General features: G+C 43.5%; 2 protein-coding genes across 3 annotated transcripts; one reads left to right on the top strand and one right to left on the bottom strand.

The window, feature by feature from the left end:
* The first annotated feature begins 283 nt into the window (after positions 1-283).
* ikzf5 (IKAROS family zinc finger 5) lies at positions 284-4,265 on the top strand. Of its 2 annotated transcripts, XM_061087008.1 has the most exons (4): positions 284-663; positions 774-929; positions 1,231-1,404; positions 1,484-4,265. In XM_061087008.1, exons 2-4 carry the CDS (start codon positions 797-799, stop codon positions 2,440-2,442), a joined length of 1,266 nt encoding a protein of 421 aa, XP_060942991.1. In that variant the 5' UTR covers positions 284-663; positions 774-796; the 3' UTR covers positions 2,443-4,265. The 2 variants fall into 2 exon arrangements, with proteins under 2 accessions (XP_060942991.1, XP_060942992.1); XM_061087009.1 differs by lacking the exons at positions 284-663; positions 774-929 and adding an exon at positions 1,054-1,122.
* Positions 4,266-4,449: 184 nt separating this feature from the next.
* LOC133020992 (deleted in malignant brain tumors 1 protein-like) lies at positions 4,450-8,346 on the bottom strand. Its single transcript, XM_061087762.1, has 11 exons — positions 8,295-8,346; positions 8,084-8,179; positions 7,556-7,651; positions 7,316-7,351; positions 7,081-7,225; positions 6,770-6,975; positions 5,950-6,125; positions 5,633-5,863; positions 5,383-5,543; positions 4,660-4,904; positions 4,450-4,540 (listed from the first exon to the last, which is right to left on the bottom strand). Exons 1-11 carry the CDS (start codon positions 8,344-8,346, stop codon positions 4,494-4,496), a joined length of 1,491 nt encoding a protein of 496 aa, XP_060943745.1. The 3' UTR covers positions 4,450-4,493.
* Between the last annotated feature and the right edge of the window lie 3,464 nt (positions 8,347-11,810).

Below are 11,810 nucleotides of genomic sequence, written 5' to 3'. Positions count from 1 at the left end.
ATAACACAACATTGATATTATACAGTATCTTACCCAATGCAGCGCTGTCAGGCCTTGTATGTCATCAGATTGACAGAAAAACAGGTGCAGAGTCCGTTCACGTTGCTCTTCTCAGTTGCTTCACTGTAGATTTTGTGATTTCACACAAGGTGGAAGCTTGTAGGACTTTTCAGGATTTTTAGTAAACAGCTTCAGCGGTAGGAACCTTTCTTCTGCTCTTCGCTGCTGTCAGGACGCTGTTCAGCGGTGTACACGTGTTGCACTTTCACCCCTCCAACTGGTTTATTGTTTTGATTTCTCAGGTTGTGTTTCCGTTACACTCGTAGCTATTGTGTCGACGTCAGAGACATTTTTTAAAACCAGCAGTTCTCTCGATGGTTTTGTGTTTTTATCTCAGACCCGTACGTGACACATTAGAATGACGGCGTGGACCAGATAACGAGCTTCCTGTCGATAAAGATGATTTCTCCGAGATAAGCTAACTTTAGCCGCTCGGCTAACGCAGCGTACGTAGCTTCGGTTCCAACATGACGGGGACGAGGAGCTGTGTGTAGCGGGGACCGAGCTCCCACCGGACCGCACTGGGATCCTGTTCTTCGGACACTGGTTCCCAGCACTGTATTGGAAGTGAGCGAAAGTGTTTAACATCGAGACGGCGAACAGGTAACGTGTGTGCAGCTCTGATCACCAACTAGCTCCATGTTGTTTATTTGACTTCTCTCTCTCTCTGTGTCTGTTTGTTAATGGTGTTTCTTGTTGACGTGTCGTTCCAGTGTCGGGCCCTCTCTCTCTCTCGATGGGTGAGGAAAAGCCAGACACGCTGGACTTTGTGAAGGACTTCCAGGAGTATCTGAGCCAGCAGACCCAGCATGTCAACATGATATCCGGCTCCGTCAGTGGCGTGAAGGATGCGGACGAGCTGCCGGCAGGTACAGGTCATGCTTAACCTCTGCTTGTGGCCCTGAGGTGTAAATCTAGGCTTCTGGCTTTGCTGCCGTTTTATACTGATTGTTTCTGTTCACTTGGGACAAGCTTTGCTGTTTCCTGTTATCATCAACCACTGGAATAACCCATCCATTCATTATCTATACATTCAAGATCACAGCTGACCTTCAGTGAGGGGTGAGGCGGAGAGTATATAGTTATAAAGTATAACCTTGAGTCTGGATTGTAGGTCTTACAGTTTTCTCTTGTATGATTTCTAAGTTCTGCTGATGTTGATGTTCACAGACTGCAGTCAGAATGGCTTGGACCACCCCACAGTGGACATGTCCCTGGAGGACAGTTCAGGGATCCTCGTGGACGGCTTCGAGAGGACCTACGACGGCAAGCTCAAGTGCCGCTACTGCAACTACGCCACCAGAGGCACTGCACGACTCATCGAGCACATCCGAATTCACACAGGTGAGTGTTCGTGGTTAACTTTCGCAGGACGCTGCTGACAAATGTTTTGTTATTTAACCTGTTTTCCTCAATTTAACAGGAGAGAAGCCGCACCGCTGCCACCTCTGCCCATTTGCCTCGGCCTACGAGCGCCACCTGGAGGCCCACATGCGGTCGCACACGGGCGAGAAGCCGTACAAGTGTGAGCTGTGCTCCTTCCGCTGCAGTGACCGGAGCAACTTGTCGCACCACCGCCGCAGACGCCACAAACTCCTCCCGATGAAAGGCGCTCGCTCACTCTCCCACAAGAAGATGCTGAGTGTTTTACAGAAGAAGGCCAGCTCTCTGGGTTATGGTCGCCGGCTGCTCATCAACTTCAGCCCCCCGTCTATGGTGGTGCACAAGGCGGATAATGTGAATGACTTCTCTCACGAGCTGCCCCACTTACGTCAGGAGACCTATGGTAATCAGAGCGGCGTAGTCGAGGAAGGGCTCGCCACTAATCAAAATCATATTCCCCACAATATGATTATGGATAACCCCCTGAACCAGCTGTCCACACTCGCAGGCCAGTTGGCCAGCCTCCCGTCAGAGTCCCAGGCCCTGACTCAACCTCCCCTGTCCCCAGGAGCAGAATCCATCGTCGATGAGAAGCCATTCCTCCTCCAGCCGCCCCACCTTTCCACAGCTCCTGGAGATGTCACAGCCGGCGTGGCTCGCGCCTCATCCCCAATCACCCCAGAGCCCCGGGCTCCCCCCCACAGCAGCTGCAGCCCTGGAGGAGGACTCTGCAGCGAGCACAGTGGTCGCACCAGTACGCCCAGTGTCTCCAACAGCCAGCCCAGTACGCCAGCCCCAGGCCTGTCCGCCCCCCTCCAGGAGCACCACACGCTGCATCACTGCCAGCACTGTGACATCTACTTCCCCGACAACATCCTCTACACAATCCACATGGGCTGCCATGGCTACGAGAACCCATTTCAGTGCAACATCTGCGGCTACAAGTGCAAGAGCAAGTATGACTTCGCCTGCCACTTTGCCCGCGGGCAGCACAAGTGACGGATGGACGAGGAAACATTTGAGCGAACTTTCAACAGACAGCTTTGTTTTTATTAATTCCACAGTAACTTTATTTATTGGTCTTTTACTTGGCCTTGATGTAGCCTAGCCTTTGACCGTTATACTTATACAGGAAAATGGCAAATTCAGATGGTTCCTTTTTGTATAATTAAAGGTGCCCATTCAAGTGTATTATTAAGGGATGATCAGTGTTTTCGTAAAGGTTGAGAATTTATTTGTGGTGATGGAGAGAGTCATATTCGTGGGAAACCGGGAAAACAACTAATACACTATTTAATGATTAGGTAACCAATTCAGAACATTAGTTGACTTTTTTTGACATAGCTCAAAAAAATAATGCTCTGTTGCAGCTTCCCTGAAGTACGTGATCTTAACCGATTGCATGACTTATACAATTTGTCTTCAAAAGGAAATGCATTCACTCACAATGATGCGATCCGATAGCAGATCATTAACCGATTTACAGATTATTTGTATTTTTGATTGAAAACCAGGGACTGCTAATTGTATACCTTATACCTTATTAGAATCAGGATTGTCCAAACACAAATCATCCCTTTCAAGGGATGTCACCAATGCAAAGGGCTATTGTTTTTTTTCTAGTTGCTAGGTGGAATCTTTTTATCGACTGAAACCCTGACATCACCTCCCAGAGGAAACATGACTGTAGCTCACCTGTGCCTGTCAAGAGAGTGAAGTGGGAGGTTCACTTTCAGATACACAAACAAAGGGGAAATCTGACTGGACCATTCAAATAAATTCTCAACCCTCCCGGACCTATAGATAAATATTTCTCCAATGCTTCTCACACAGGAGCCAAACTGTCAGACTTGAGTTACTAACTTAAGCCTTGTTGAAGTTTTTCAGTGCTTGGTGCATTAATACTATTTCTTTGCAGTGCCTGACAAAGTCACCTTTCTTGTGTGTCCAAGATAAAGATGACTGTTACTTTTAAGATTATTATTACACATACCTCTTCTTACTGTAACCGATAGGCCCAGAACCTTAGAAAAAATAAGTTTGGCCGTCGCTCTCTATGGCGGCCGTGACTATTTTTCTTTCTTTTTGCCAAAATTTTGCTCAATAAATGCTGCTAATAAACTTTAAAATCATCTGTGCCAGCTGTACAACACAGGTGACACCCACGTTACCACCTGGCCAAACTTTGTACCAGTGATTCTGGTCAGCCAGCATAGTTGTTCAACTACATTTTACTGACGTATTGTTTTGAAGTTCCTCCACACACTTTGAATCATGTTACATTCTGATCTTTTGATATTGTATGAAGTCACTTTAATATCCAGTATCTCCATGTTTAGGACAGAATCACCAAGTCTTGTGTCTCATGTGATCACTTTTTTCAGAATTGCCACGTAGCACTGGGAATACCACGTTTTAGCCTTTGTGAGATTCCCCCATTTATCATATGGATCCCAGTGCTTTTCTGAATATTTACTGAGTATTGTATTGATTGGTTGGATTGATGTTCAGTGTCAAAAAAGCAAAACCATGTTGCAGTAAGACTGCTTCTTTAGCAAGATTGTTCTTTGTCTCGGGTACTGTTGTCTGTTGCTTAGCAACATGCGTGGAGATCATAGTTACTGTTTGTAGGACCCCCCCTCTCTGTCACCATGCTAACCAGTAATACGAGCATCCAGTAATGACTGCCTAATGCGCTCTGTGTGTTGTAGGTTCTTAGGTGAATGTTGAAGCCTCTTGGCAATCACTCTCCCTCTGGGATGGCAAATCATTTTAATGTGAGATAGATAAACTAATTTATAAGTAAAGTGTTTTCTAACTGAGCTGCTCTTTGTCTTTTGGTTTCTTTTTTCTCCTTTGTGCTCAAGAAGAGAAAATAAACAAGTGACATTATTGATTTAATTATTGTTGTTATAAGCTGTTATATATTTGTTTTTTTATGACATAAGAAAGTATACAAACACAGATTGTCTTTTTATGATGCTTTTATTCAGGTACTGTGATAGAGAAAGAAAATAGATATGACCGTCACCATGAACAGGCTGGAGAGGTTAAACCTTCTCCTGCTTTTGAGTTCCCTCTTCGTTTCTCACAGGGTCTGGTGAAGAGAAATTGTGAAACATCATGAGATCACAATGAGTTTTCTAAGCCCAACTAATATGATTTTTATAATTGATCCATCATTGATAAGAAAACCATGTACAAATGGCTACAGACCTTGGAGTTTGATGGGACCCAGGACCATGGTTTGGCTGTGATGCTCTGACCCCAGGTCTCTGGCCGTACGCGCCATGCAGCCACGGCGGCAGCGGGAGTTGTAGTCCTGGGCCTGGCATACCAGGACCTTGCACTGGATGTACACTGAGTCTGAGCCTCTCAGGAACTGGAAGGCCTGAAATGCGAAACGGGCGTAGGGGTTGGTTCCGCTGTTATAAACCCGGTAGGTGTTGTCCATAGGACACCTGAAAGTGAAACAGGGACATGATGGTGATGATCTTTAATACTGATGAATCAATGCATAAGTAGCATAGGAGGAAGATTTAACTACTTCTGATTTTGATCTGGTTGGGAGATGACCATTGGGTCAGAGAACCTCAGGCACAGGGAGCCTCGATTCATCCAGTGATTCTCAACCAGGGGTCCTGAGATCATTTCTGGGGGTCACCAGATGGTTGTGCCAAAAACTATATTATGTATTTACAACAAAAATGATGTAATAGACTGGGAATCAGGGGTTGGGGTAATCTGAGATTTTAAATTTTAGCTGTGAGTGTGATTGGTTCTATTGTCTGTATCCAACCTCAACCCTCAAAAGGACAAGTGGACAGACAGACCAGTGATAAGATCTGCTTTAGAATGGATGTTTCTGAGTGTGTGTGAGACTCAAAGTCGGTGTCCACATGAGTTGGAGCAGCCTGATTATACTTGTAGAACTCTTACCCGTTACGGACCAGGTAGTAAGCTCTGGTCTGGAAATCATTGGGAGATGGCGAGGCCACACAGGTGTCAAGAAAGAGGACCAGGCTGCTGTCGTACACTGTCTGGCTCACTTGGACGTACATGTATTGGTTGAGCGTCACCTCATATGGAAATTCAGTCACCTGCCAATGTGAAAGTAAAATATCAGCAGCTTGTGGAAGCAACTGGAATCCACTGTACGAACAGTCACTGCTTCACTACACAAACACACCTCGGAGTAGAAGCCTGAGGACGTGTAGAATTTCATGCTGGTGTTGAAGCTGCCTGAGCCTATAATGGTACTGTTTTGATTGTGCTCCACCAGGTACATAATCTGGGACACTGACTCCTTCTCCATTCTGCAGGCCACCTTCAGCTTCAAGAAGGACTGGCGAGTGATCTCTCCTGTCTCGGAGGTGAAGGAAGTGACAAAGTTGTTGTACGTAGCTGTGCCGTCCGTGAACTGTTCAGGGCAGGTGAAAATATCATTAGTGGGAGAATTATCACAGTTTATTACTCATGTTTTCCAGAGGGTGATGAATGGTCTACCTCTCGAGTGTTGCCACAAGCGTTGATGGGGTAACGGAAGGACACCTGGTAGCTGGAAACCTGTGGTCTGCATCGTCCGTCTTCCAGGGTCAGATTGTGGCCATAGAAGCCGAGAGAATTCAGGTAAGACCTCTCCAGCACAATGTTCATGCTGCTTGCAGAACATTCCACTCGACCTGACAAAGGAACACCAGCTTGAATTACTCTCAGGATGAAGGTGTAACAGTATGTAAGTTTTTCTCCGAGTGTGGCTCTGGGGTTATTTGGCCCATTTCACTTTGGTTCCGACTGAAAAATTCTAACAGCCAGCTGATGAACAGCGAAGACATTCACAGAACTGACAATTTAAAGTATCAGATGAATTATCTGATCAAGGATCATGATGGTGATGGCAGCCGACAGAAGAAGAAATGGATACATCATTTCACAGATTCAAGGACTGAGGTGCACTGCAGAAATTGTTATTCGCTTCCATAAAACTGAAATAATCAAAAGAGACAATTTAAAAGGAGAAAATTGTCAAATTTTAAGAAGTAGAGGCCAAAATATACCAATTATCAGCCCTTTGCTAGATCCTACATTACCCAGCATGCAACCAACTGCAGCTTGGTAAATACCCCCAGTTCAAAGCAGAGGCTTTCTGTGATAAACTTATCGTCTTCCACCCAAACTGAGACATCCCTTGTGACAGTTTACAAGCCACAGCAGACTTCACACGACTTCACACATGATGTCAGCCCACACCACTCGTTTACAAGACATAAAATAAGATACAGACTTTAACTTCCTACACCGGCTATTCAATGTGGCACAGTTTTACCTGCACTGCTTGGCAGAGAGCTTATGAAGTCGGCTTTGAACCCTCGACCAACCACGGAGCCATCACTTCTGAAGGCCACGGTCATGTAGTTGGACGTGGAGTAGAACGAGTTCAGAGTGTTGTTGCACACTTTCCCCAGATATCGAGAATTAACCGATGGCCCATCGTAGATTTGAATATAGTCACATGAGCAGCAGCTCTCCAATCTGTTGAGAGAAACATGATCAACAGAAGCAAAACTCAAAAAATCTTTGCATGTTTAGAGCCTAATTGTTTTGTTTTAGTTTTTTCACAAGTTATTCTTCACTCACTGCAGGAAAGTGAATTTCAGGAGAATTCGTTGGTCATGTGTGGTTTTGATCTGCCAGACGCAGTTGGCCCCATCGGGGTAGTAGTTGGGATGGTTCGGGCTGGAGAACGTTCCAGAGCCAATCAGTTGCCTTCCACAGGGTTCCGCTAAAAGTGGATACGATGGTGCAACTGTCATTGCAACGAAATACATGTAGCAGCAACATTTAACTCATGTGTGCACACGGTGGATCCTACCTGTGGCTGGCACGGTACTTGTTGATGGGCATTGGTCTGTTTGAGAAGAACAATAAAGATGAAGTAGAAGAACAACAACTTCTTAACTTCTAATTGGTCTTAGTTTTACACCATTAGCTGCAGAAACAGACAACATCATGTGCCACTCTCGACACAGCATCACAGTGGGATTTGATCAATTCAGAAAGCGACGGCTGCAGAGCCAGTTAACAAAGTTGATTAGTTGGACTTGGCACTTACGGTAGTAGTCATAGCAACAGTTGCCATAGTACTGACAGGAGCTTGTGCAGGAGCAGTATCCCAAGTCCCTGCCACAGTTGTACCGGCACGTGCGACCTCGGAGACACAAGAGGACACATTATCTTTTAAGCTTCAACATGCAAAGTAAATAACTCTGCTTTCATTGAAACTGGCAGCGAAATGCATTGTGGACGTATATAAGGCAGTTAACACTCCGCTAAAAGTGGATAAGATGGTGCGACTGTCATTGCAATGAAATACATGAAGCAACCTTTAAATCATGTGTGCACACGGTGGATCCTACCTGTGGTTGGCACCGCACTTGTTTGTGAGCAGTAGTCTGTTTGAGAAGAACAATAAAAATGAAGAAGAAGAACTGCACAATAACTTCCTAATTTCTAATTTGTCTTAGTTTTACACCATTGGCTGGAAACAGACAATATCATGTGCCACTCTCGACACAGCATCACACTAGGATTTGATCAATTCAGAAAGCGACACAGTGGATTTGTTGGACTTGGCACTTACTCTGGTAGTCATGGCAACAGTTGCCATAGTACTGACAGGAGCTTGTGCAGGAGCAGTATCCCAAGTTCCTGCCACAGTTGTACCGGCACGTGCGACCTCGGAGACACAAGAGGACACATTATCTTTTAAGCTTCAACATGCGAAGTAAATAACTCTGCTTTCATTGAAACTGGCAGCGAAATGCATTGTGGACGTATATAAGACAGTTAACACTCCGCTAAAAGTGGATAAGATGGTGCGACTGTCATTGCAATGAAATACATGTACCTACCTGTGGTTGGAGTCACGGTGGCTGGCACATCGGTTGTTGATGAGCATTGGTCTGTTTTACAAGAACAACAAAATGAAGAAGAAGAACTGCACAATAACTTCTTAACTTCTAATACGTCTTAGTTTTACACCATTAGCTGGAAACAGACAATATCATGTGCCACTCTCGACACAGCATCACAGTGGGATTTGATCAATTCAGAAAGCGATGGCTGCAGCGCCAGTTAACAAAGTTAATTAGTTGGACTTGGCACGTACAGTGGTAGTCATGGCAACAGTTGCCATAGTACTGACAGGAGCTTGTGCAGGAGCAGTATCCCAAGTCCCTGCCACAGTTGTACCGGCACGTGCGACCTCGGAGACACAAGAGGACACATTATCTTTTAAGCTTCAACATGCAAAGTAAATAACTCTGCTTTCATTGAAACTGGCAGCGAAATGCATTGTGGACGTATATAAGGCAGTTAACACTCCGCTAAAAGTGGATAAGATGGTGCGACTGTCATTGCAATGAAATACATGAAGCAACCTTTAAATCATGTGTGCACACGGTGGATCCTACCTGTGGTTGGCACCGCACTTGTTTGTGAGCAGTAGTCTGTTTGAGAAGAACAATAAAAATGAAGAAGAAGAACTGCACAATAACTTCCTAATTTCTAATTTGTCTTAGTTTTACACCATTAGCTGGAAACAGACAATATCATGTGCCACTCTCGACACAGCATCACACTAGGATTTGATCAATTCAGAAAGCGACACAGTGGATTTGTTGGACTTGGCACTTACTCTGGTAGTCATGGCAACAGTTGCCATAGTACTGACAGGAGCTTGTGCAGGAGCAGTATCCCAAGTTCCTGCCACAGTTGTACCGGCACGTGCGACCTCGGAGACACAAGAGGACACATTATCTTTTAAGCTTCAACATGCGAAGTAAATAACTCTGCTTTCATTGAAACTGGCAGCGAAATGCATTGTGGACGTATATAAGACAGTTAACACTCCGCTAAAAGTGGATAAGATGGTGCGACTGTCATTGCAATAAAATACATGAAGCAACCTTTAAATCATGTGTGCACATGGTGGATCCTACCTGTGGTTGGCGCCTCGGTTGTTGATGAGCATTGGTCTGTTTGAGAAGAACAATAAAAATGAAGAAGAAGAACTGCACAATAACTTCTTAACTTCTAATACGTCTTAGTTTTACACCATTAGCTGGAAACAGACAACATCATGTGCCACTCTCGACACAGCATCACAGTGGGATTTGATCAATTCAGAAAGCGACGGCTGCAGAGCCAGTTAACAAAGTTGATTAGTTGGACTTGGCACTTACAGTGATAGTCATGGCAACAGTTGCCATAGTACTGACAGGAGCTTGTGCAGGAGCAGTATCCCAAGTCCCTGCCACAGTTGTACCGGCATGTGCGATCTCGGAGACACAAGAGGACACATTATCTTTTAAGCTTCAACATGCAAAGTAAACAACTCTGCTTTCATTGAAACTGGCAGCGAAATGCATTGAGGATGTATCATGAATACTGACGTCTGTAAATACACACTTAAATATATTTCCCATATTATAACACTCATTCTTGCCAGAAGTGCCTTTTGAGTACTTAATGCTTTATGTACTAATTTCTAGATTAGTACACAGGTCGCCAGCGTGTCACAGGAACCAACGCACAAACAGTTAACACTCAACAACAATAGCAACATTATTCTATTGATTTAAGAAGTCGTTTTGTACCATATGTAGTTCCATATTTAGGTGCTGCAGGTGTAGAAGCGTTGTAGCGACCAGCACCTGATGGAATACAAGTAAACATACAAAATAAAAGGTCAGCAACAGCACAGGTAACAACAGCCACTGATCCTGTCAGTGTGCAAAACACAAATGCAAAAACGTGTTGTGAGAGGACATGAGAAAAACATCATCCAAAACCAAAGAGACAAGCACAAGGGTAAGAAGCTGGTGCACATTACCTGGAGCTCCATGTACGGTGACCACGGTGCAGAGAACTAGCAGAGTCCACATGGTGAATTAGCTTGCTTAGTTTGCTTCCTAACTTGCTTCAGGTGCTGACCCAGTTATATACCCTGCAGCCAGCTCACAAACTGTGGTGTGGTCGGACGTCACCGAATGTGAAATAAATGAATTGCTCTGTAATCGTTCATGAGAAACACACACATGCTGAAGCATCATAAAGATAGTTGTGCAAAGATTGACCTCCAGCTGCAGGATGTGTGTTTTAAGATATTTGTTCAAACTTTCTTGGGATGATCTTACATGTGGAACTGAAATCTGCTGCACTCATTGTGTGACTTCTTTATTAAACTTCATTATACATAAGATGTATCCAGACACAATAACACAGTATTAACATCAAACATGTCTGCAGTTATATTTTCAAAGTAATATACATGTGTGTATACTATAATAATAATGATGCACAGTCAATTGTAAAGTAAGACCTCACACAGAGTATATATATACCTGTCCTGTCTTTTAGTAGTAGTTTTCTGTCTCTTAGTAGTAGTTTTCTGTCTCTTAGAGGTAGTTTTCTGTCTCTTACTAGTAGTTTTCTGCCTCTAAGTGGTAGTTTTCTGTCTCTTAGTAGTAGTTTCCTGTCTCTTAGTAGTAGTTTTCTGTCTCTTAGTAGTATTTTTCTGTCTCTGAGTAATTGTTTTCTCTCCCTTTTTTGGTAGTTTATTTTTCTCATTGTAGTGTCTGTAGTACTATTCCATCTCTTTGTGGGGTTTTTCCGTCTCTTTGTAGTATTTTTACATCTCTCTATTGTAGTTTTTTATCTCTCTGCAGTAGTTTTCCGTCTCTCTGCAGTAGTTTTCCGTCTCTTTATACGTAGGACTAGTTTGCTTAGTGTGAATGTTTTATTAGTTGGACTTTAGTGTATATAAATGTATCTATTCAACTTTAAATAAGATATAAAGTTGAATACTATATACTGTTTAAAAACATTTTATCATTTTACACTATTCCTGTCTTCTGGGTTTTTAAATTATACTGTTCAAGTATAAGATGCCCTTAATGAAATTTATCAAAAAGCTTTGGTGATGTTTAGTACTACTGTAGATATTTCATATTTTACCAATATAAAAATGTGTACATAAATTCAGAATGTTAGTTATTGTACATTTTACTCTTTTACATTGGTTACAGAAAAGGTTTTACAACAATCCATCTTACTGTTAGCGTTACATAAAGACGTCCCTGTTATCAGATACCATTAATAAACAATTTGAATAAGAGCTAAAATCAAAGCTGTAAAACTCTTCACATGACGTTTCCCTTGCTCATGAGAAAATGTGCCCTGTTGATTCAGGTGCGTGTGTAGGATTTAACCAATAAGTTCACGGATGTCAAGAATTAGCAAATAGAGTTCAATCTGGAAGTTGTTAGAAATTTTCCCAGGACACGTTGGGTTTATTGTGCCTCTAA

This window comes from Limanda limanda, chromosome 15 (genome assembly GCF_963576545.1).
Source record: "Limanda limanda chromosome 15, fLimLim1.1, whole genome shotgun sequence".
NCBI classification, from domain to species: domain Eukaryota; kingdom Metazoa; phylum Chordata; class Actinopteri; order Pleuronectiformes; family Pleuronectidae; genus Limanda; species Limanda limanda.
The sequence above is the reverse complement of the archived record's forward strand: the minus strand, read 5'-3'. Positions and strand labels throughout refer to the sequence as shown.

What these genes read in the sequence shown, in the direction of transcription:
- ikzf5 (XM_061087008.1), top strand. Translation starts at nt 797, where the DNA reads ATGGGTGAGGAAAAGCCAGACACGCTGGACTTTGTGAAGGACTTCCAG. An exon ending in TGCGGACGAGCTGCCGGCAG is followed by an intron (nt 930 to 1,230) that starts GTACAGGTCATG and finishes TGATGTTCACAG; the next exon opens with ACTGCAGTCAGAATGGCTTG. An exon ending in GCACATCCGAATTCACACAG is followed by an intron (nt 1,405 to 1,483) that starts GTGAGTGTTCGT and finishes TCAATTTAACAG; the next exon opens with GAGAGAAGCCGCACCGCTGC.
- LOC133020992 (XM_061087762.1), bottom strand. Translation starts at nt 8,346, where the DNA reads ATGTATTTCATTGCAATGACAGTCGCACCATCTTATCCACTTTTAGCG. An exon ending in CTGTTGCTATGACTACTACC is followed by an intron (nt 7,352 to 7,555) that starts GTAAGTGCCAAG and finishes CTTCTCAAACAG; the next exon opens with ACCAATGCCCATCAACAAGT. An exon ending in AAGTACCGTGCCAGCCACAG is followed by an intron (nt 7,226 to 7,315) that starts GTAGGATCCACC and finishes ATCCACTTTTAG; the next exon opens with CGGAACCCTGTGGAAGGCAA.